General features: G+C 48.3%; 1 protein-coding gene across 1 annotated transcript in view; it reads left to right on the top strand.

The window, feature by feature from the left end:
- The window catches only part of VPS13A (vacuolar protein sorting 13 homolog A), a 1,844,906-nt gene that overhangs the window by 1,686,159 nt on the left and 133,538 nt on the right, over positions 1–25,209 (top strand). Inside the window, exon 69 of the mRNA XM_069230089.1 lies at positions 23,451–23,536. Within this exon, the coding sequence (XP_069086190.1) occupies positions 23,451–23,536 (86 nt within the window). The remainder of the gene's footprint in view (positions 1–23,450; positions 23,537–25,209) is intronic.

Genomic DNA, 25,209 nt, shown 5'->3' with positions numbered 1-25,209 from the left:
CGCACAGGGAGGTTCCTAAAAAGGGAGTGGGATACAGCCCCTTTGAACTTTTGTTTGGACACCTTGTTAGGGGTCTTCTTGCCCTTGTAAAAGAAGGCTGGGATCAGCCTCTCAAGCCTCCAAAACAAGACATTGTAGATTATGTATTGGGCTTAAGATCCGGAATACATGAAGACGGCATCTAAAAATCTTCAGACCAGCCAAGAACTGCAGAAGCAGTGGTGTAGGAAGTTGGCTCTGTATGTACTATCTCAAAGTGAGAGCTAGTGTGCACAGAGTCCCAGGGTTACCCTTAGAGGTTGATAGTGGCAATAATAGATAACACTAATGCTCTATTTGTGATAGTGTGGTCGAGCAGTAGGTTTATCAGAGGGTAGTGTTAAGCTTTTGTTGTACACACACCCTCAATAAATGAGAACACGCTCTCAAAGACTTAACTCCAGGCCAATAGGTTTTATATAGTAAAATATAATTTTCATAATTTATTTTAGAACCACAATATTCAGAATTCAAGTAAGTACATAATTTGTAAGTTACTTGGCATAGGTAAATGTGGAACTTTGAAGTAAAACATTAAGTTACACAGTTTTAGCAAAAATGGAAATAAGTTATTTTAAAAGTGGACACAGTGCAAAAATCAACAGTTCCTGGGGGAGGTAAGTACAAGTTAGTTTAGCAGGTAAGTAAAGCACTTACAAGTTCAGTCTCCGGGGCGTAGACAGCCCACCGTTGGGGGTTCAAGTCAACCCCAAACACCCAACACCAGCATCACAGGGCCGGTCAGGTGCAGAGGTCAAAGCAGGGCCCAAATAACATAGATGCATATGGAGACTACGGGTGCTCCGGTTCCAGTCTGCTAGCAGTGCCAATGGCTACTGTTCCTGAGGGTGGCTACACCCTCCTTGTGCCTCCTCCCTGTAGGGAGGGAGGCACATCCCTAATCCTATTGGGGGAAATCCTCCAAAGCAAGATGGAGGATTTTCTAAGGCAGGGGGTCACCTCAACTCAGGACACCTTAGGGGCTGTCCTGGCTGGAGGGTGACTCCTTGTTTTTCTCATCATCTCCTCCGGACTTGCCGCCAAATGTGGGGGCTGTGTCCGGGGGTCAGGCGTCTCCACTAGCTGGAGTGCTCTGGGGTGCTGTAACACTAGGCTTGAGCCTTTGAGGCTCACCGCCAGGTGTTTCAGTTCCTCTCCACCCAGGAGAGGCTTTGTTCCTGGTCACAGAGTGCACAACGGCATTCATCCCATGTAGCCAGAAAGCATCTGGATGTGGCAGGCTGGCAGAAACTGGTCAGCCTAGCACTAGTAGTTGGGCCGGTATGCATGGGGCATCTCTAAGATGCTCACTGTGTGCATTTCTCAATAAATCCCACACTGGCATCAATGTGGATTTATTGTGCTGAGAAGTATGATACCAAACTTCCCAGTATTCAGTGTAGTCATTATGGAACTGTGAAGTTCATGTTTGACAAACTCTCATACCATATACTCTTTACCTGCACTTACAATGTCTAAGAATTGACTGTAGGGTCATAGTGCTCATGCATCTATGTCCTCACCTGTGGTATAGTGCACCCTGCCTTAGGGCTGTAAGGCCTGCTAAAGGGTGACTTACCTATGCCACAGGCAGTGGGTTGCGAGCATGGAACCCTGAGGGGATTGCAATGTCGACTTAGTCTTTTTCTCCCCATCAGCACACACAAGCTGCAAGGCAGTGTGCATGTGCTGAGTGAGGGGTCCTCAGAGTGGCATAATACATGCTGCAGCCCTTAGAGACCTTCCCTGGTCACAGGGCCCTTGGTACCAGGGGTACCATTTACAAGGGACTTATCTGTGTGCCAGGGCTGTGCTAATTGTGGAGACAAAGGTACGGCACTGAAAAGGGAACCCCTGTCCCTAGAAATCAATTTGCAACCGGGGAGGATTGGTGGGTCGGTAAGGAATCTGCAACTAGAATATGTCTCTACCAGATAAATAATTTCCGATGCTAAGTAACTTGTTCATCTGATAAAGACTTCTAGTTGAAGATTCCTTACCTTAGAATAGATACCCAAGGAATACCATCCTCGGATGTCATTCTAGAAAGTCCTGCAGGACCATACAACCAAAGTAGCTATATCTGCTGACGTGACTGTCCAGGCAGTAATGTCTTGTGAACGGGTGCAGAGATGCCCATGTAGGATGGTATTCCTTGGGTATCTATTCTAAGGTAATGAATCTTCAACTAGAAGTCTTTATCAGATGAACAAGTTACTTAGCATCGGAAATTATTTATCTGGTAGAGACATATTCTAGTTGCAGATTCCTTACCGACCCACCCATCCTCCCCGGTTGCAAATTGATTTCTAGGGACAGGGGTTCCCTTTTCAGTGCCTTACTCTGGTGTAACATGTTCAGTGTTCTTCATGGCTTCGCGCTTTGGCGTGGAAAGTTGTGAAAAGAAACTGACGTCGCCAAGGCGGTGCCTATGTATGACCCCGACACCAAGTAAGGGCATGGAGTTGACTGACGCAAGGGTCCTGTGCGAAGGAAAATCTCCGGATCCAGTCTGATGCCTGGGGAAATTCTAAGGTAAGGAATCTGCAACTAGAATATGTCTCTACCAGATACATTGTTACCAAAGGTAAGTAACTTATTCTTTATACATAAGCAACATGAATCTATCTGGCCTTAGGATGAAAATAACTCAAACTAAAATTGACATTTGGTATCTCATCCAAGAGGTTTACTTGGACTGTTGAAAGTAGAGCCTAGAGACCACTCAAATGTATGTTTATTTAGACGTCCCCATGTCCTCTAATTTGTTTTGGAATCTACAGCTTGCCTTGTTTAAAAAAAACAGAAATAAAGCTGATATTGGTATTAAATGTTTTTTCAGTATACCATACAGATTCCTACTCTGTGGTTTTTAATGCCAAGATTGCACTTGTGCTTAGTTTTTGTTCTGTTATAAACAATGGTAAAACAAGTGCCAAACTGGAAGATCTTAAGGCATCTTATTTTAGGAAAATGTTTAGGGGTGGATCGAGTTACCCACATGAAATTATACAACTTGAATTTAGTTCAAGTGTGATAGTTAAATTTCGTAATGAGACAGCTTGTTTATTTTTTCAGTTTACGTGAAACCAATCTCAGTGTTTCTGTGTGTCCACTCCTTACTGTAGGTAGCACCTAAAAAGAATATAAAATGTAGGCTTTCTTTGTTTTGAACAAGCCTTGAACAAACATACTTCATCACTATAAGTTGGATCTGACATGGTCATGCCAGACTATCTCCTTTAAAGGTTTTTCGCGTAAAGTAAAAAAAAAAAAAAAAAAACCCAGGCTCATAGTTCCAATCAAAGCCTGTACCTTTGAACAAAATTTGGGTACATGATTGTACTTGCTTATTCCTCCCTGACCCACAAAGATATTTAACTATTAAAATGCCCCAGAATATTTGGTACTAGTATTTACTGTATCGCTCTCATACTTTTTTAAGGATGACAGAGGCTTTTGGAGTATGTTAGTGTTAAAAACTGTTTGTCATGTTTGTGGGCCAGGAGTCTTTACCTCATTTGTTATTCATCTGCACCATTTTAGTTAATCACAGAAAACAATAATCTGATGGAGGCTTCTAGCTGCAGATTCCTTACCTTTGAATTTTCCCCAGGCGTCAAACTGGATCCAGAAGATCTTTCTTGAGCAGTACCCCTGAGCGGCGGTAGGTGGCATCGATTGGCTCCGTGTTTGTTGTCCACGCCGAAAGTGACGCTGTGATACATATAGGTACCACCCAGGCATGCTGTCAGTTCTTTTCTTTCTGTACCACAAATTGCGCTGATCCGGAGGAGAGCTACCCCTCAGTTGTTCTTTGACTTAGGTTTTTCAGCTTTTTGTCAACTATTTTTGATCCAGGAAGATGGGTTTTAAGCCCTGCAGAGCCCTGTCATCGATCAATGTCAGTTGCAGATCTGCACCTCGTCTGTTTGTGGTGTTTGGAGTGCGACTACAATGCAGAGTCATGCTCCAATTGTCGGGCCATGGATCTGGAGGCTTTGAGGGAGCAGTCCCTAAAGCTGAGGGTGGCCCGGCACGCGACTCTGTGCTGGACTGGATCCTGATCTAAGGGAAGGTCCTGGGACCAGTTGCAGAGTCCGAACTCCCACTTCAAGTCACATGGTCTCTTCTTCTTGCCGATGCAACAAGGGAGCGTCCTGTATTCTAAGCCTTGTTCCTCGGAACCTGCGCTTAGGCCTGCTCCACGCCTCCCTTACTTTCCTGGAGCCAGAGCGACCCCTGCCCAACTTAGAGTTCTATGAGGCCCTGCGCCTCATTTTTGGGCAGTCCGATCCCTGTCAGTGCACCTTTAGGCCCCACAGAATCAGAAGGGGCCCGTTGGGTTCCACCCTTGTGGCTTCAGCCCCTGTGCCAATGGGCTCCCAAGAATTCAGTCCTGGTTCCAGACCAGCGGCGGCTGTACCATTTTGACCTTCCCCAGTGTCTGTCTCGATGTCGGTGCTCCCAGCGCCCACCAACGGCGCTATACCCATTGTCATCCCAACTCAGACATGGAACAGGATGGGCGGGGCCCGACGCCGGCAGGAGCTTTGGCTCCTATATCAGATCCTCAGCCTTGTTTCCTTGGGCTAAGCCTCAAAGAGGACTGGGAGGGGTTGCTGGACCCTTTAGCGTACCAGCCTAACAAGGAAGAAATGTACTGGCTTGAGGATCTGGACGAAGCCAATGGACTGGATACTTCTGGTATGCTTTCTCCCCCTTCCAACTGCTTCCTATGCAATGGTGGTGCAGAGGGCGGCAGAGGTCCTAGACCTTCAACTACCCTCATTGGCAGGCAAGACCCACCTCTTGACGGAGGTGCTACAGCCAGGAGTTTCCACATCGGAACCCTTATTCCCGTTGAAGGATGCCCTCACAGATGTCTTTTTGGGTACCTGGTCCAAACCCAGCACAGGGGCTCCTGGCACCTGCTCCTGGGGACCCAGTGTTCCTGGTGACCAGAGCCTCAACTTCCCACTTAGAATCCAAGAGGCTGGATTAATTTGGGAAGATGAACTTTTCTTCCGCCAGGCTGGCATTGTGGTCTGTGAACACCGCATGCCTTTTGGGCCGTTATTCACACAACCTGTGGGACACAATTGTGCAAGTGCTGACACAGGTTCCAGGAGGAGGCCTGGACTGTACTCTCTCAGGCTGTTTTCGATGGTCTGGCTGAGGGCATCTGGCTTTTCCCCAGGTCACTAGTTTCCCCCTCTGTAAGGTTATCTTCAGAGGGGTGGTCTCTTGCAAACTCTGCCAAAAGCTCCTGGAGCTGTACTTTGGTAGGGTTTCATCCAGTTTTTATATTTTTTATCTTACAGAGAGTCCTTAACTCTGACATCCTTAGATGCAGGTAAGGGGTGAGGTTGAGTTCCACCACCATCTCTTCTGTGCTAGACATTATTTTTCTAAAAGTTGGGATACCTTTTATGAATCTAAAACTATTTCTAGAACTTAATCCAAACTTTAAAAAACTTTTAAACTCTAGAAGAAATGCTAACAGGGACTTATGCAAGGCCCTAGCAGGACTTTTGCAAATTTAGAAAAATAGCTCAAATTGCAAAAATCAGTTTCTAATGACAATTTTTGGAATTTAGTCGTGTGATCAGGTATTGGCTGATTAGTCCAGCAAATGCAAAGTCTTAGACCCCACCAATGATCCACCAATGTAGGAAGTTGGCTCTGTATATACTATTCCAAAGTGAGAAATAGTGTGCACAGAGTCCAAGGGTTCCCCTTAGAGGTAGAGATAGTGGGAAAATTAGATAATTCTAATGGTCTATTTTATGGTAGTGTGGTCAAACAGTTGGCTTATCAGAGGGTAGTGTTAAGCATTTGTTGTACACACACAGGCAATAAAGGAAGAACACACACTCAAAAGCTTATTCCAGACCAGTAGGTTTTTGTATTGAAAAATATATTTTCTTAGTTTATTTTAAGAACCACAGGTTCCAGATTTACAGTAAACACTTTAAATGTAAGGTACTTCACTTAGATACTTTAGGAACTTTGAATGAAAACAATATAATGTACAGTCTTTGTAAAAATGGCAGTTGTGTGGACAAAGTGCAAAAATCAACAGTTCCTGGGGGAGGTAAGTAAAGGTTAGATTAGGAGGTAAGTAAAACACTTACAAGTCTCAGTTCTGGGGCATAGGCAGCCCACCGTTGGGGGTTCAAGGCAACCCCAAAGTTACCACGCCAGCAGCTCAGGGCCGGTCAGGTGCAGAGGTCAAAGAGGTGCCCAAAACACATAGGCGCCTTTGGAGAACAGGGGTGCCCCGGTTCCAGTCTGCCAGCAGGTAAGTACCTGCGTCCTCGGGGGGCAGACCAGGGGGTTTGTAGAGCACTGGGGGGACACAAGTAGGCACACAAAACACACCCTAAGTGGCACAGGGGCGTCCGGGTGCAGTGTGCAAAGCAGGCAATGGGTTTTCTATAGGTTTCAATGGAGGGACCAGGGGGTCACTCTAGCGGTGCAGGCAGGCACATGGGGAGATTCTTGGGACAGCCACCACCTGGGCTAGGCAGAGGGCCACCTGGGGGTCACTCCTGTGTCAAAGTTCGGTTCCTTCAGGTCCTGGGGGATGCGGGTGCAGTGTTGGTTCCAGGCGTCGGGTCCCTTGTTACAGGCAGTCGCGGTCAGGGGGAGCCTCTGCATTCTCTCGCAGGCGTCGCTGTGGGGGCTCATGGGGGTTAGTCTCTGGTTACTCACGGGCTCGCAGTCGCCGGGGAGTCCTCCCTGAGGTGTTGGTTTTCTGCAGGTCGAGCTGGGGGCATCTGGTGCAGAGTGTAGAGTCCCATGCTTCCGGCGGGAAATTTGAAGTCTTTGGAAGTTGCTTCTTTGTTGCAAAGAAGTAGCTGGTTTTGAACAGGGCCGCTGTTCACAGGAGTTTCTTGGCCCTGTAGTCCAGGGCAGTCCTCTGAGACTTCAGAGGTCGCTGGTCCTTGTCGGATGCGTTGCTGGAGCAGGTTTTCAAAGTTGGAGGCAGGCCGGTAGGGCTGGGGCCAAAGCAGTTGTCGTCTTCCTCCTTCTCTGCAGGCTTGTAGGTCAGAAGTCCATCTTCTTTCTTCAGGTTGCAGGAATCTGATTTCCTGGGTTCTGGGGTGCCCCTAAATACTGAATTTAGGGGTGTGTTTAGGTCTGGGAGGGCAGTTGCCAATGGCTTTGTGCCTCCTCCCTGTGGGGAGAGGGGCACATCCCTAATCCTATTGGGGGAATCCTCCAAACTCAAGATGGATGATTTCTCAAGGCAGAGGTCTCCTCAGCTCAGGACACCTTAGGGGCTGTCCTGACTGGTGGGTGACTCCTCCTTGTTTTTCTCATTATCTCCTCCAGCCTTGCCGCCAAAAGTGGAGGGCAGTGGCCGGAGGGGCGGCCATCTACACTAGCTGGGATGCCCTGGGGCGCTGTAACATAAGGGGTGGGCCTTTGAGGCTCACCGCCAGGTGTTATAGTTCCTGCAGGGGGAGGTGAGAAGCACCGCCACCCAGTACAGGCTTTGTTCCTGGCCACAGAGTGACCAAGGCACTCTCCCCATGTGGCCAGCAACATGTCTGGTGTGTGGCAGGCTGGCAGAAACTGGTTAGCCTACACTAGAAGTCGGGTAGGTATTCAGAGGGCATATCTAAGATGCCCTCTGGGTGTATGTTACAATAAATTGCACACTGGCATCAATGTGCATTTATTGTGCTGAGAAGTTTGATACCAAACTTCCCAGTTTTCAGTGTAGCCATTATGGAACTGTGGAGTTCGTGTTTGACAAACTTCCAGGCCATATACTCTTATGGCTACCCTGCACTTACAATGTCTAAGGTTTTGCTTAGACACTGTAGGGTCATAGTGCTCATGCGCATATGCCCTCAACTGTGGTATAGTGCACCCTGCCTTAGGGCTGTAAGACCTGCGAGAGGGGTGACTTACCTATGCCACAGGCAGTGTGAGGTTGGCATGGCACTCTGAGGGGAGTGCCATGTCGACTTAGTCATTTTCTCCCCACCAGCACATGCAAGCTGTGAGGCAGTGTGCATGTGCTGAATGAGGGGTCCCCAGGGTGGCATAAGACATGCTGCAGCCCTTAGAGACCTTCCCTGGCATCAGGGCCCTTGGTACCACGGGTACCAGTTACAAGGGACTTTGCTGAGTGCCAGGGTTGTGCCAGTTGTGGAGACAAAGGTACAGTTTTGGGAAAGAACACTGGTGCTGGGGCCTGATTAACAGGGTCTCAGCACACTTTCAAATCATAACTTAGCATCAGCAAAGGCAGAAAGTTAGAGGGTAACCATGCCAAGGAGGCATTTCCTTACATATCCCATGTCCAGATGTGGGATAATCTGACAGAGGTAACCGCAACGTTGCTGCTGTGACTCCTCCCAGAGTCATCCCACCTTCCTACATTTCACACTTCTTATCACCATTATGGTTCTCTGGCACTCTCAGCTGTCAACTAGCTCTGTATTCACTCTCCCCCTCACTGGATACTGTCTGCCCTAATGCGAGACAAAAACGCTTGATAAGGTCTCCAAATGTCTTTTGTATGGCTGCACATTAGTAATAATTCTCAGTAAGTATCAGATTGTGTGTCGCAGTATGTCATGTCCATGTGACATTCCTCTAATGTTGGGGTGATCCCCGTGCCTACCGTAGTCCCATCCTGCATCTCCTCAGCAGTAAGCCTGTGGCTACCAGCTGTTTCCTGACAATCGGGGCAAAGAAATCAACTCAATGCGCTCACCTATTATCTCCTCTGGTTCAGGTTGTATCACTAGCCAGAACCTCTGTGTACCGGGGCAAAACCATGCCACATGAACAAATCATGCATCGTCCGACTGCAACGGGTGCAAGTAGAGCTGTCTCGCAACCCATAGCGGAACAGCCTAGCTGGTGTTTAATCCACTCTATTGGTATATTCAAAATGGATCAGCCGGTGTCTATTATTTAGAGATACTGATTTCACCACAGAGCAGCAGTAAGGCCACTGCCTTTCGCTAAGTGTGGCATCCATTTCCCTATGCCAGTCTTATCTGGCCTTCAGGACTCCGGGCCTGCACATCTCTTGTATAGAGCTGAGCAAAAATACACTGCAGTGTGTGTGCCTAGGTCTTACTCATATCTTTCCTCCTTCTCCATTCATTACGCCTCAATGGGAACTCAATTTGGTTCTAACATTTTTGATGTGTGCTCCTTTCAAGCGTCTCCACAATTGTCCTCTGAGACTTCTAACTCTGAAAACAGCCCTCGCGGTGGCAATTACATCTGCCCGCCAAGTGAGTGAGCTGCAGTCCTTGCCATCTAAGCCACCTTACCTCTCTATATATCCTGACAAATTGGTGCTTTGCACAAGGACCTAATTTTTTACCAGAAGTTGTCACACCTTTTCATGTAGGCCAATCTATCACCCTCCCTCTCTCATACGCACCCCGACATCCTTCTAAGAAAGAGGAAGGACTCCACTGTCTGGACCCAAAAAGAGCGTTGGCGTTCTGCATTGACCGTACCCAAGAGTTCCAGGTAGATGACCAACTCTTCGTGGGGTACGTGGGTGCGAAGAAAGGTCGAGGGTAACAGAAGCTAACCATCTCTCATTGGGTTGTACCCTGCATCAAGATCTGTTATGCACTGACCTAGAAGCAACTTGCTGAAGGTTTGCAAGCTCATTTCACCTGAGCTAAAGCTGGAACCACTGGGTTAGCACGCAGAGTTCTGTTCCTGGACATCTGCCAGGCAGCAATTTGGGTATCTCTGCACATGTTTACAAAACATTATTGCTTGGGCGGTCAGGTCCTTAGAGATGGGCACTTTGCCCGTTCATTCCTGCCAGACCTTCTTTGTTTAAATTGGTTTGCAGACCCACCTCCGGGATGGTATTGCTTAGGTATCTCTTTAAAGATAAGGATCTGCAGCTAAAAGTCTCTATTAGAGGAACAAGTTATTTACCATTGGGAACGCCTTATCTGGTACAGACTATATCTAGCTGCAGATTACTTACCAACCCACCCATCCTCCTCAAGCTGCGAACGGATTTCTACAGATGACCCCTTTCAGGGCCCTAGTTTTGACACACCAGTGGTCAGTGTTCTTCATGGCTCACCCCTCCTGCCGTGGAAAGTTGTCAAAACAAACAGAGGTTGGCGCATCTGGGTGGCACCTACATAGGTACCACAATGTCACTTCAGGCGCGGATGCTGCCGAAGACTGACGCGGAGCCGATCAACACCACCTACCACCACTCAGGTGTACTACCCATGAAAAATCTTCCTTCCAGATCCATTCTGATACCTTGGTAGAATTCAAAGGTAAGGAATCTGCAACTAGATCTAGTCGCTACTAGATACGATGCTACCAAAGGTAAGTAACTTGTTCATTAATATCTATGTTTGTGTTCTGCTTGACACCAACCATAGAGAATGCATATCCTTTTCCCTTGGGAATTTATTATCTGGTTGTTCTGCACTTTGCCAGCCTGGAACAAGGGCAGTAATTCACCCAAATTTTAACAGCCCCTATTACCACTTTTATTGTCAACTCAATCATTTTTTTAGAATCATCTGTTGATCACATTTCTTGCAATTTTGTTTTGCCAAGTGTTATGAACTTTCATTTTATTGCATGTATTTTAATGTATTATTATATTGTGCTTGCCCTTTAAGTGGAATAAAATTCCACAGTTGTTTCACATATGTCAGTGTAAGGAAAATGCCTCTTTTTATTGTCACCCTCATATTTTTACAAGTGCTGTTTTAAACTCAGCCTACAGAGAGCCTTGCTCTCAACTATGGTATTTTCCTATGCCGGGTTTGTTGGTGGTGAGTTGTAACATATGGTATGCATGAAGCAGTTAGTTTGCTTTTGATAGTGCCCTTCCAAGTCTGAAGGATACAACTAATTTTCCTGTTCAAGATCCTGTCCATTTGTGAATGTCACCAATAGGGTATCCTGTGAGTAAAATGTCCAACATTTTCACATTTTGTTGGTCCCCTTGGGAGCACACATTTGAGTCACAGACACTGGGAGATGTGGACACTGCGAGAGGAGAACTAGCAGAAACCTAAACAGAATCTGGTTTGCTGACCTCCCCATGTCTGTTTCATCACACCCCAAGAAAATGCAGAACTATAACATAGCAAACATAAAAAGGGATAAAATAACTCTATTTCTTTATATTCTGTCCTTCTATTATCATTCTGATGAATTCAAATTAATTCGCTCAATTCTTCATCTTTATGTCTCGTAGTTAAAAGTACTCTTTGTTTAGCTATAGGAGTGCATTTTCAGTGTTAGCAGTGCTGGCTGGTGACCTTTAAAAGTGGTGGGGCATAATCCTTGGCGCGAATCCCAAAGAGCTTTTTCTTGAAGGGTTTTCTCAATCTTTATTCCTTATTGCACTAAGTTTATTGTCTCACTCTGACTCACTTGGTCTCACTAGTTCACGCAGTCTCACCATTCTACTCTGGCTCACTCTGTCCAACTCATTCTCACTTATTCTGAATTGCTCAGTCTTACTGTGACTCGGTCTCACACACAGTAGCACTCAGTCACACTCACTCACACTCATTCTCACTCATTTTCACTCAGTCTGGCTCACTACTTCACTGACTCTCTCTCAATTTAACTCAAGCTCATAGTCACACAGACATACTCACAGTGCTGGGATTTCACCAGCTGTGAACAGTCTCTCTGAAGGCTGGTGCAGGCACCTTTGTGCATCTGTGTCAGTAATCGTACATCGTCTCTAGCTGCCTTACTTTCTTCCTGGACCCACACCGGGTCTGCATTTTATTTTGATTATATCAAGAGTGAATAATTATTAACTCTTGATACAATTAAAATGGACCCTAAAACAAGGAGGCTGTAATGGAGCTGTGGAGCCCATAAAGGAGAGCCGCCACTTGTCCAGGGATACCTATCCATCAAACCAATCCATCCACTCAATCATCCATCCTTTCACTTATCGACCACCCTTGCATCCATCCATTCAATCGTCTCCATCCTTTTCCTTATCTATCCACCCTTTTCCTTATCTATCCACCCTTTGGCTCTATCCATTCTTTTACTCCATCCATCATCCTCCCTCTGGCTCATCCATCTATCCACCCTTTCTCTCAGCCATCCATCCTTACACCTATCCATTCACTCTTCGTCTTATCCATCCATCGATTCCCTTCATTTACCCTTTCACTCAGCCATCAATCCTTTCATTCACTCATCCATCAATTCACCCTTTCACTCATCCATCCTATCAGCCTTTCATCCAGACATCCATCTATCCTACGTTTCACTCATCCCTCCATTGTTTTACTCATTTATCTTTACATACATTCTTTCACTCATTTATTTCGTTCATCCATACTTTGACTCCATCCATCCATTTACCCTTCCACTCATCCGTCCATCCTTTCACACATTCTACCATCCATCCTTTTTCTAATCATCCATCAGCCATTCTTTCACTCCATCCATCCATCCACCCTCCCTTTCACTCATAGACCCTCTCTTCTTCTCACTCTTCCATTCTTAATCCCATCCTTTCACTTATGTATCCAGCCACTATTTCATCCATCCATCCACCCACCCATCCTTACTTTCACTCACTCACCCTACCAAGTTAATTAGGAGCCTTTGCCTGCCAGCTGGAAACAGAATAGGCCCATCAAGAAGCCCACCCCACCCGAGCCTGCTAAGGTGGGGGGTGACGATGCCCCCGATACAGAAGCTTCACTGTGCACTTACCTCTTAGTCCCCTAGTGCAATTGTTGTCAGCAGCTAGTTCCTTCCTTTTCTTGGCCTTTTATGTTGAAATGAGTAACAATTTGTGTGCTCAGCTCCGTAATGGTTTTTGCAAAGTGAAACCAAATGCAGTACTAAACACGTGTTACTGTCAGGAGACCAGCCCCTGCACCCTCCTACATACTCCCCCGTCTGTGATGACCAACAAATGTTGACACCTACTCCCTCCTAGTCCTCAGCAGCCTGCCCCATACCTAGCTATTGAAGTGAATGGAGCTTTGTAACTTCTCCCAGGGCCACTGTTTAGGTGCCCCAAAAGCAGCCAAATCACTTGCTTTCTAAATCAATACTCCCTCTCCTGTGATATTACTGCTGTAGCTTGTGCCTGAAGGTCGAAGAAAACCTCACCTGGCTGGCACTTGCACAGTAAGACATCTGTGAAGTTCACTGTAGTTCACCCAAGTGATTCAGTACACTATCTCAGAGCAGTGATTTATTTTCAGCTGCTCTCTGCTTATTTCCCTGTTCTTGCCTCTCCCTCAAGGGTGGCAGGGCAACGTCTCTTTTTCCCCTTAAAACCAGTCGCCCCTGAGTGTTAGGCTTATCCAAGTTACTCTTGTCTTCAAAGTATCAGGCAAGTGATTTTTGCAGAGTCAAGTGCAATTTTTGAATTTACCCTTGCCTTCTGATCTTTTTTCTTTTTCTGACTTTTTGGGTTTACCTTTTGACATTTGTAGGAGGCTGGCTCAGTATATGGTGTACACCTATAGATGAGGCACACTGCACCGAGTCCAGGCAACCCTTAATGATAGTCTAGGAGGTTCTAGATAACCAGAGCTCTCAGATGGGTGGTTGTGGAGAGCAGCTAAGGCTTATACAGGAGGGTGTAAGCAGTTGCAAATACCACACAGGGCAGTTAGTGATGTACACACAGGAAAGAATCACACTAGTGTTAGAATAATATTCTATATTTATTGTAAAACGCACACATACTAACCAGAGATATGATCATACAAAAATATACTTAGAAAAATGTATGTACAGGCACATATTAGGTGCCCCGGTGGGGGCAAACCATATGCTAAGAAAATGTTATGCGAGAATCACTCCCTACCCAAACTACCACCCAAGGATCCTTACGACTAGGGAAGCACAGGAATACCCATGGCAAATAGACAGCATTCCCCAGGCACCCGTGTGCAGAGTTGTAACCCCGGGTCAGTGTTCATGGGAAAACATGGGGAGGTTGTAGTTGTAGTTGTAGTTTTCACTCTAGGACCCTTCCCAGAGGACCCAGAGGAAACCCATTGGTACAAAGGAGGTTGGATAGGGCCTCCACTCATGGATACCCAGAATAGTGGAGTACCTACTCCAGGGAGCCCAGGTGCATAGGGTTGAAGGCAGTGGACCAGGGCGGTGTAACCCAGGCATGGATTTCTGAAGAAACAGACCTAAGGAAAGAGGGGACAGAGTTCTGACCGTCCGGAGGTGCCCGGGCGGTGCAGGAGGGCAATGCCCACCCTACTTAGAGATGCTTCCCTGCTGGACGATGGGAGAATAGCTGCAGCTGTAGAGTTCAGATGACGCAGGAAGGCGCCTGGAGTCATTTCCGTGCTGTCCCACGCCGGTTGTCTGATGGCAGAGGGTTCAGTGGTCAGCAGGACCACCAACAAGCCTTAGAAAATGCAGGGAAGAGTTGCACAAATATTGCAGGACTTGTGGGGACCCCTTGAGGGGACCCAGCCTTTGCAGGTAGGTCAGGGACAGCCCACAGCAAGCAGGAGAGCCAGCAGGAATCGATGGAGCCCTCAGCAGGACCCTCTGGCAGAAGGCACAGGGAGTCGCAGGGAGGCCTCAGCAGCACAGGAAAGAAGGATGACCACTTTGCAGGAGTTGCAGAGAAGACATTGTTCTTGGAGCTGGAGAGTGCTGGAGGCTGGGACTTCTTGAAGCTAAGAGGTCTTCGGACTGAAGAGCCAGCAAGCCATGGCAACAACAATCAGATGCAGTGCACAGGAGTTCCAGCGAGGGACCACAGACTTCCCAGTTGCAAGAAAGATAGTCAGACCTCTGGGGAGATACACAGTCACCACCTGTGTTGTAGGCCTCCAACAATCTTCCCTGCAAAGAACAGTCTCCTGCCTGCTTCTCCAGCAGCCTGCGACTCGTCTTTAGGTGTGCTGAGTGGGCATCACTGCGACTCCTGTGCCTGCTGCCAGTGGATCACCTGTGGGGGCTACATCCTCTTCTTGTGACGCTCCCAGCTGCTAAGGGTCACCTCGGACTCTCTTCCTTGGGTCGAGTCCCCGGGGCCTTGCTGGCCCTCTTCAGCCTTGCAAAATGTTCTTCACAGACTGTTGCATTTGCCAAGGCTTGTTGGTGGTTTTCCAGCACCACTGACTGACATCACGACCGCCGACGTGGAACATCACTTGCATCACTTCTGGAGCTCCTCTTCTGCTCCTGTGCTGCACTGCTAACTTTCCTCATCCACAGTCGAACTAGTCTTGCATCCATAGAAGGGTGGGTAGTGGCTCCTTTCCCAGCCGGACACTCCAACTCGAACCGGACTTAGTCCTCTTCTTTTGCAGGTCCGTTTCTTTCAGGATCTACCTTTGGTTTCTACCAGTCTTGTCTGGGGTTTGCACAGTCCTGTTTCCAAAGTTCTCCTGTGAGTTTGGGGAAAAACAAGGTACTTACCTCTTCTCTCCTGGTTGCTGGGTCGCACCCTGGTACTTACCTTTTGGGGTTCCTATTTCCTCCAGCTCCCCTCTACTGATTTTACTTCCTTGGGTGAGGGACTGCCTTCCACATTCCACTTACTTAGTAAACGGTTTGGTCTCCCCCTATGGCCTTCACTATTTTTTATTGTTTTACTATTTGCTATTGCTTTCTATGCTAATCACTGACCTCAACGTGTACAGAATAGTATGTCTACTCACCTCCTAATGGAGTAATGCTGATACAGTATATTAGTATTTGTGTTACCATAATAAAGTACCTTTATTTTTGTAACACTGTGTGGTGCTTTCATGTGTGTAAGTGCTGTGTGACTGTAGTGGTATTGCATAAGCTTTGCATGTTTCCCAGATAAATCTTGGTGCTCATCTACAGCTACCTCTAGTGAGCCCTGGCTTCCTAGACATTGTCTACACCTCACTAATAGGGGATACCTAGATCTGGCATAAGGTGATAGCACCATAGGTGCTCGCCACACACCAGGCCAGCTTCCTACAAGGAGGTACAAACAAGCCTTGGTAGCTGCAGATGTCGTAGTGCACAGGGGTACTTTCCTGCAAGGAGAGGCAAGGGCTTACCATCTCTCAAGTCGGACCGCAGGTAGAGAGGAACAAGGGCACCACCTGAGAAGCAGGATCCACGCAGTTCCGGAGGAGGAAGAATTCAAGCAGCCAGTTGTCGTTGCAGTTGTTGCCTGCAGATGCATGGCAGTGACTCCTTCACTCCAAGGGAGATTCCTTCTTACTTCTTGTGCAAGCTGAAGACTCAGGATGCACAGCCAGGTAAATGTTGCAGTTGCTGGAAGAAACCGGAGAAACAATGCTGCAGAGCGGAGTCATCGCTGGAGTTGCAGATTGTTGGTTCCTGAAGGGTCCAGTTGCAGTCCTGTGGCCAGAAGATGAAGTAATTGATGCAGAGGAGTCCTGCTGGAATCTTGCACGTCTAATCTGAGGGCGCACCCGAGAGGGAGACCCTAGGTAGCCCAGGAAGGGGGGGTGACCACTTGTCAGTAGGGGGCTATGACATAACCTGCCTGACCTGGCCACTCAGATGTTCCCAGGGTCCTATGCCCACCTTGGATTCAAGATGGCATAATCAAGTGGCTACCTGGAGGAGCTCTGGGCACCATGTCATGGGTGGTAATGGACATTGGAGTGGTCACTGCCCTTTCCAATGTCCAGTTTTGTGCCAGAGCAGGGACCGGGAGTCCCTGGACTGGTGCAAACCAGTTTATGCGAGGAGGGCACCAAATGTCATCTTCAGAGCATACCAGTGGCTTGGTGAGACTACCCTTCCCAAGCCATGTAACACCTATTTCCAATGGAGAGGATGTTATCTCCCTCTCCCATAGGAAATCCTTTGCTCTAACTTTCCCTGCCTGAGCTGGTCAAGCAGCAGGAGGGCAGAAACCTGCCTGTGGGGTGGCAGCAGTGCAGACTGTCCGGAAAACCCCAGAAGAGTAGTAGGAGCAATGCTGGGGGTCCTCTAAGGAGCCCCTCCAGCATGCATGGAATTTTACAACCAAATCTGGCAACAATATTGTGGTATGATTCCGACATATTTGATACCAAACATGCTCAGGTTCGGAGTTACCATTATGTAGCTGGACACAGGGGTGCACCTTGCCCTCTGGGCTAGGAGGGCCTGCCATAGGGGTGACTTACAGAGACCTGTAGTGAATGGATGCATGCAACGTTTTGCGCAGGCTGCAATGGCAGGCCTGCAGACACATTTTGTATGGGCTGCCATGGGTGGCACAATACATGCTGCAGCAAATGGGGTACCTAAGTACCATACACTAGGAACTTATATGGGGCACCAGTATGCCAATTGTGGGGTGTGCTAAGCAACCAAATTTAGAAGGAAATTTAGAAGGAAAGAGCACAGTCACTGGGGACTTGGTTATCAGGATTCCAGTGAACACAGTCAAAACACACTGACAGCAGGCAATAAGTAGGGGTAACCATGCCTAATAGAAGGTACTTTCCTACAAACTATACCACCAGTGAGGGCATCATTTCTGCATGAGCAACATGCCCCTACAGTATCTAAGTCCATTCTAAGACATTGTTGACCTCATTACAACCCTGACGTTCGGTGTTAAAGTGGCGTTAATACCGCCAACAGGCCGGTGGTAAAAAAAATGGGGAAATGACCCTGGCGGTAACCGCCATCCAAGACCGTCACTTTAACACACCGACCGCCAGGGTGGTAACGGCCGCTGGGCTGGAGACTTTAGTTTCCAGCCCGGCGGCTTCCACCCTCGGGATTACGACCCGGTCTACCGCCATGGTTTTCATGGCAAACTTACCCGCTACTGATAGGGGTCTCTCCCGCCCCCTCCCCCTCCGGAGGGTCCTCTCTTTCCCTCTCCTGCCCCCGCACATATACACACCCACACGCGCACCCATGTACACACATGCACACACGCATACCCACCACCACCCACGCATGAACACATACATACTACACACCGCAACACACACCAACATACCTTGTCACACACATGCATTGACAACACTCACAATCACTCATTCATGCATGCATCCAACGCGACTCACACCCGCTTGCACGCATACCAAAACATACACAAACACACCACACATACACACAACATCCCCCACCCCCTTCTCCTGTCGGAGAACCCGACTTACCTGGTTTCAGGGAGTCCTCCGGCTGGAGATGGTCTGTGCGCTGCTGTCAGCAGCAGCGTCCGCCAGCAAAACACCACCAGGCTGCTGTCAGCAGCAGCGTCCGCCAGCAAAACACCGCCAGGCCGTATCATTGGACATACGGTCAGCGGTGTTTTACTGGCGTGGCGGTGCTGCTGTCAGCAGCGCTGCCTTACCGCCATCCATTGCCATGACCGTCAGCGGTGTTCCGCCAGCATTCTGCCGGTATACCATTGGCGGTCATGATACGCGTAGACGGCTGGTAGCCACGGCGCTGGTACGTTGGTGCCCGTCACCATGGCGGTAGTTGGTAGTTACCGCCAATGTTGTAATAAGGGCCTGTAAGTGCAGTGTGGCTATATTAAGTATGTGGGATGGGAGTTTGTCATTGCAAACTCCACATCACCCAGAGGGCATCTGTAGGAAGTTGGCTCTGTATATACTATTTCAAAGTAAGAAATAGTGTGCACAGAGTCCAAGGGTTCCCCTTAGAGGTAAGATAGTGACATAAGTAGATAATTATAATGCTTTATTTTGTGGTAGTGTGGTCGAGCAGTAGGCTTATCAGAGGGTACTGTTAAGCATTTGTTGTACACACCCAGGCAATAAATGAGGAACACACACTCAAAGACTTACTCCAGGCCAATAGGTTTTTATATTGAAAAATATATTTTCCTAGTTTATTTTAAGATTCACAGGTTCAAGATTTACATCAAACACTTTAAATGTAAGGTACTTCACTTAGATACTTTAGGAACTTTGAATGAAAATAATATAATGTACAGTCTTTGTAAAAATGGCAATAAGCTATTTTCAAAGTGGACAAGTAAACACTTACAAGTCTCAGTCCTGGGGCACAGGCAGCCCACCATTGGGGTTCAAGGCAACCCCAAAGTTACAGCACCAGCAGCTCAGGGCCGGTCAGGTGCAGAGGTCAAAGAGGTGCCCAAAACACATAGGCGCCTATGGAGAACAGGGGTGCTCAGTTCCAGTCTGCCAGCAGGTAAGTACCTGCGTCCTCGGAGGCAGACCAGGGGGGTTTTGTAGAGCACTGGGGGGATACAAGTAGGCACACAAATAAACCCTCATCGGCACAGGGGCGGCCGAGTGCAGTGTGCAACGCAGGCGTCGGGTTTTGTATAGGTTTCAATGGAGGGACCCGGGGGTCACTCTAGTGGTGCCAGTCTAGCGGTGCAAGCAGGCACAGGGTGGGCTTCTCGGGACAGCCACCACCTGGGCAAGACAGAGGGTTGCCTGGGGGTCACTCTTGCGTCGAAGTTCGGTTCCTTCAGGTCCTGTGGGGTGCAGTGTTGGTTCCAGGCGTCGGGTACCTTGTTACAGGCAGTCGCGGTCAGGGGCAGCCTCTGGATTCTCTCTGCAGGAGTCGCTGTGGGGGCACTGGTTACTCTGGGGCTCGCAGTCGCCGGGGAGTCCTCCCTGAGGTGTTGGTTTTCTGCAGGTCGAGCCAGGGGCGTTGGGTGCTGAGTGTAGAGTCTCACGCTTCCGGTGGGAAACGTGAAGTCCTTGGAAGTTGCTTCTTTGTTGCAAAGAAGTAGCTGGTTTTGAACAGGGCCGCTGTTGACGGGAGTTTCTTGGTCCTGTAGTCCAGGGTAGTCCTCTGAGGCTTGAGAGGTCGCTGGTCCCTGTCGGATGCTTTGCTGAAGCAGGTTTTCGAAGTTGGAGACAGGCCGGTAGGGCTGGGGCCAAAGAAGTTGTTGTCTTCCTCCTCTGCAGACTTGTAGGTCAGCAGTCCTCCTTCTTTCCTCAGGTTGCAGGACTCTGCTTTCCTCAGATCTGGGGAGCCCTAAATACTGAATTTAGGGGGGTGTTTAGGTCTAGGAGAGCAGTAGCCAATGGCTACTGTCCTTGAGGGTGGCTACACCCTCTTTGTGCCTCCTCCCTGTGGGGTAGGGAGCACATCCCTAATCCTATTGGGGGAATCCTACAAACTCAAGATGGAGGATTTCTAAAGGCAGAGGTCACCTTAGGGGCTGTCCTGACTGGTGGGTGACTCCTCCTTGTTTTTCTCATTATCTCCTCTAACCTTGCCGCCAAAAGTGGGGGCAGTGGCCGGAGGGGCAGGAATCTTCACTAGCTGGGATGCCCTGGGGTGCTGTAACAAAAGGGGTGAGCCTTTGAGGCTCACTGCCAGGTGTTATAGTTCCTGCAGGGGGAAGTGAGAAGCACCTCCACCCAGTACAGGCTTTGTTCCTGGCCACAGAGTGACAAAGGCACTCTCCCCATGTGGCCAGCAACATGTCTGGTGTGTGGCAGGCTGGCAGAAACTGGTCAGCCAACTCTAGAATTCGGGTAGGTATTCAGGGGGCAACTCTAAGATGCCGTTTGGGTGTATGTTACAATAAATTGCACACTGGCATCAGTGTGCATTTATTGTGCTGAGAAATTTGATACCAAACTTCCAAGTTTTCAGTGTAGCCATTTTGGAACTGTGGAGTTCGTGTTTGACAAACTCCCAGACCATATACTCTTATGGCTACCCTGCACTTACAATGTCTAAGTTTTTGCTTTGACACTGTAGGGGCATAGTGCTCATGCACTGATGCTCTCACTTGTGGTATAGTGCACCCTGCCTTAGGGCTGCAAGGCCAGGTAGAGGGGTGACTTACCTATGCCACAAGCAGTGTGAGGTTGGCATGGCACTCTGAGAGGTCATTTTCTCCCCACCAGCACACACAAGCTGGCGAGGTAGTGTGCATGTGGTGAGTGAGAGATCCCTAGGGGGGCATAAGACATGCTGCAGGCCTTAGGGACCTTCGCTGGCATCGGGGCCCTTGGTACCAGGGGTATCAGTTACAAGGGACTTACCTGAGTGCCAGGGTTGTGCCAATTGTGGAGACAAAGGTACAGTCTAGGGAAAGAACACTGGTTCTGGGGCCTGGTTAGCAGGGTCCCAGCACACTTTCAAATCATAACTTGGCATCAGCAAAGGCAAAAAAGGTAGGGGGTAACCATGCCAAGGAGGCATTTCCTTACAGCATCTTAGAGATGCCCCCTGTATTTAACCCAACCCTCTAATGTGAGGCTGACTGGTCTGTGCCAGCCTTTCACTAACGGCCACGTTTCTGACACCATGGGATGAGAGCATTGTGCTCTCAGTGGTCAGGAAGAAAGCCTGCTCTGGGTGAAGGTGCTTCACACCTCCCCACTACAGGACCAGCAACACTTGGCGGTAAGCCTCAAAGGCTTAGGCCTTCTGTTATAGTGCACCAGGGCACTCCAGCTAGTGGAGAGGTCTTCCCCCCGGACCAAGTCTCCCTTTTTGCGGCAGGTCAGGCAGGGCAATTAGGAAAAACAAGGAGTGACCGCTGCAGCTAGAACCACCCCTAAGGTGTCCAGGGTTGAAGTAACCCCCTCTTTGCAGAATCTTCCATCTTGTTTTGGAGGAGAGGGACCAACAGGGATAGGAATGTGCCCCCTCCCCAAGGGAGTGGGCACAGGAAGTATGTAGCCATTGGCTACTGCCCTCTGACCCCTATGACGCCCCTAAATCTTGTATTTAGAAGCACCCCTGAACCTTTCTCTTCAGATTCCTGGCAACCTCAAGAAAAAAGAGAGGACTGAAGAGCTGACCCCCAGTAATGAACATTCCAGAGGACAACTGACTTGGCCCCAGCCCTACCGACCTGTCTGCAGCTTCAAGACCCCTGCTACAAAAAGGCGACGCATCCTGCAGGACCAGTGACCTCCAAAAATCCCCAGAGGACTACCTGCCCAGCAAAGGGCCAAGAAGTCCAGAGGACAGCAGCCCTGTCCAGAAGAAACCCTCTAAAAGGACTCCAGAACCACCCCAGATAGGCAAGCCCTGCTCACTCTGCACTCGACACCCATGTCCTCGTGGCCCACTAGTCCAGAGAAGGCCTCCAGGCGGTCCCAACCTTGAGTCCACCCTGGGTTGACCCCTCCCGGCCAACATGATGATGCCTGCAGCCTAAATCCAGAGGACCCCCCAACCGCGACTGGATCTGACAAAGATTCTCCCTGGCCTTGGGGGATCCAACCGACGGTCCAGTAACGTCCAGCAGGCCCTCTCGTTCTTGTCCAGCCTTTTCTTATTCGCAGCCGACCCCCTGGACCCAGTCTGCAGCATCTTCATGACCCCCGGCGTTATGTCATTGGAAAGCATTGGGCAGCCAACGCTGTGTTTGCTCCCGGCACACGGCCGCCCTTGTGCTGCTGAGGGGTGTGTGTTTGGTGCTGACCTAAACCCCCAGACCTGTGTCCTGACACTGTGGATACTTACCTACACCCTGTTTTCTTCTGAGTGCCCCCTGTCCTCATAAGATTCCATTGAAAACCCGAATCCAACTTTGACCTCTGCACCCGGCCGGCCTTGTGTTGCTGGTGGTGCACTTTTAGGATCAATTTTAGCTTTGACCTGTGGACATCCTAACACCAGAAGACTGTGATCGTAAGTCTAGTACTTAACTGTTAACTGTGCTAACACTTTTCCTTCCTTAGGACTGCATTGGTTCTTTTTGAAATTGTACTAATTGTCAACTTTTAAAGTTGAAAGGTGTTATTTACTTGTAAACTGTTTTATCTACAAAACCTAAACAACGTTCATTTGATACATATGATTGTTACCTATAAAAACATTGGCCTGGAGTTAGTAATTGAGTGTGTGCCTCATTTCTGGGCTGTGTGTGTACAACAAATGCTTTGCCCCACCCTCTGATAAGCCCAACTGTTCGACCACTCTACCACAAAAGAGAGCATTAGTATTATCTACTTTAGCATCTGTTAAGCAGCTGGGGAACCCCTGGATTCTCTGCACACTATACCTCATTTAGGTATAGTATATACAGAGCCAGCTTCCTACATCATTATTCAAAACAATTTTTGTTGCAGGGCTATATAAAATCATCCATAAATTGCTGTTTATCGTAGTTGGAAGAGATGGAAACAAACTGTCACTTCTGACACATGTGACACATATTTGTTTAAATATGTTAAGGTGCTATTTAAACAAATATGTGTCACATGTGTCAGAAGTGACAGTTTGTTTCCATCTCTTCCGGCTACAATAAACAGCAATTTATACTGTTATTCCTACATCATTAATCAAAAAAAAATTGTTGCAAGGCTACAAAATCATCCTTAAATTGCTGTTTATTGTAGCCGGAAGAGATGGAAACAAACTGTCACTTCTGACACATGTGACACACATATTTGTTTAAATATGTTAAGCATATACTTGCGTATATACTGTAATTGTGGATATAAATAATGTATTGTTTTCTTCTGTTTTAGAAAATTGAAAATGGAAGATTTTCAAAATACAGATACTTTGCCCATGCCATGGTCAATTCTACTGATCTGCTAATGATAACAAAAAGGTAATTTTATGAGTTCTATCTATAAAGAAACTAAAAAGAGATATACATTGTTATTTTTACTAACCTACACATCAGTGCCGAGCAGCGAGTTCAGGTTATTCAGGCTATGATACCGATGTTTGAGCCTCTATTCTGGATTTCGGTGAGAATGACTCAGAGGCTACTGGTCCTCCTGCATCCTGCTGGTGACACATGGCATATGCGGGTTCTGCAGTGGGACCTGAAGTTCCAGTGGGAGCAGCCTCAGTGGAATCTCTCTGGCATGGTCTAGCTTTTGGAGGAAACTGCGCAAGATCTGCAGTGATGCGTTTTAAACTAGGATGGATTCAGAGGCAGCTCCCTCTCTCCTATCCAACCAGATCTGACAGTAGTGGCAGATGCATCACTCCTGGGATGGGGCAGCCACCTGGGAGAGGTGGAGATCAGAGGCGTCTGGTCTGAGGCGGAGTACGGGCTCACATCAATCTTTTGGAGCTCAGGACGGTTAGACAGGCATTGGAAGCATTTCTTCCTTCTCTCAAAGGGAAAACAGTGCAGGTGTTCACGGACCCTCCTCCCGGGATGGTAGTGCATGTGTATCTATTCTAAGGTAAGGAATCTGCAACTAGAAGTTCAGATGAACATGTTACTTATCTCCGGTAACGCCTTATCTGGTAGTAACATATTCCCAACTGACTCACCCATCTTCTCTGCTTTTCTGAGATGACTTGACTGTGGGAATGTACCCTCCTTTTGGCATGGTTACCCCCACTTTTTGTCTGCTATCCGTGTGCTTAGACAATTTTCTCTGGGATCGTGCTAACCAGGACCCCAGTGAATGTGCTACCTCCCTCCAATTTTGGCACTCCACAATTGGCAAAATTTGTCAGCAGGCCTGCAGTTGCACCCAAGGTACGTGCTCCCTTTCCCCATAGGTCACTACACCAGGTCACTGTAAATCACCCCTATGGTAGGCCCTTCCAGCCCAAAGGGCAGGGTGCAGGTTCCTGTGTCTGAGGGCACCTCTGCATGAGCAGAGCCGCACCTATGAACTCCAGAGCCAATACACTGGACTTTGTAGGTGCGGAGAAGCCATTTTACTCTTGTACTGGACACCTGTGTCCAGCCACATAATGGTAACTCCGAACCTGAGCATGTTTGGTAGCAAACATGTCGGAATCATACCTCAATACTGTTGCCAGTATGAGTTGTATAATTCTGTGCACCCTGGTGGATCCTTAAGAGGACCCCCAGCATTGCTCCTACCAGTCTTCCAGGGTTTTGCAAGCAGCCCACACTGGTGCAGCCTCATACAGGTTTTAGCCCTCCCGCTGCTTGACCATCTCAAGCAGGGGAAGGCAGAACAAGGGGTTTCCTGTGAGAGAGGGGATGCATCACCCTCTCTCTTGGAAATAGGTGTTACAAGGCTGGGGAGGGGTAGCCTCCACACGCCACTGGCTTCCTTTGAAGGGCACATTTGGTGCCCTCCTTGTATAATCCGGTTTGCATCAGATCAGGGACTCCCATTCCCTGCTCCTGCGTGAAACTACACAGAGGGAAGGGGAGTGACCATTCCCTGGTCCATTACCACCTCAGGGGTGGTGCCCAGAGCTACTCCAGGTGGCCACTTGATTTTGCCATCTTGGAAACAAGATGTGCTGAGGCCCCTGGGAGCATCTGGTTGGTCAGGACAG

This window comes from Pleurodeles waltl, chromosome 1_1, assembly GCF_031143425.1.
Source record: "Pleurodeles waltl isolate 20211129_DDA chromosome 1_1, aPleWal1.hap1.20221129, whole genome shotgun sequence".
NCBI classification, from domain to species: domain Eukaryota; kingdom Metazoa; phylum Chordata; class Amphibia; order Caudata; family Salamandridae; genus Pleurodeles; species Pleurodeles waltl.
Note: the sequence above shows the minus strand (reverse complement) of the source record. Positions and strands in the feature narration are given on the sequence as shown.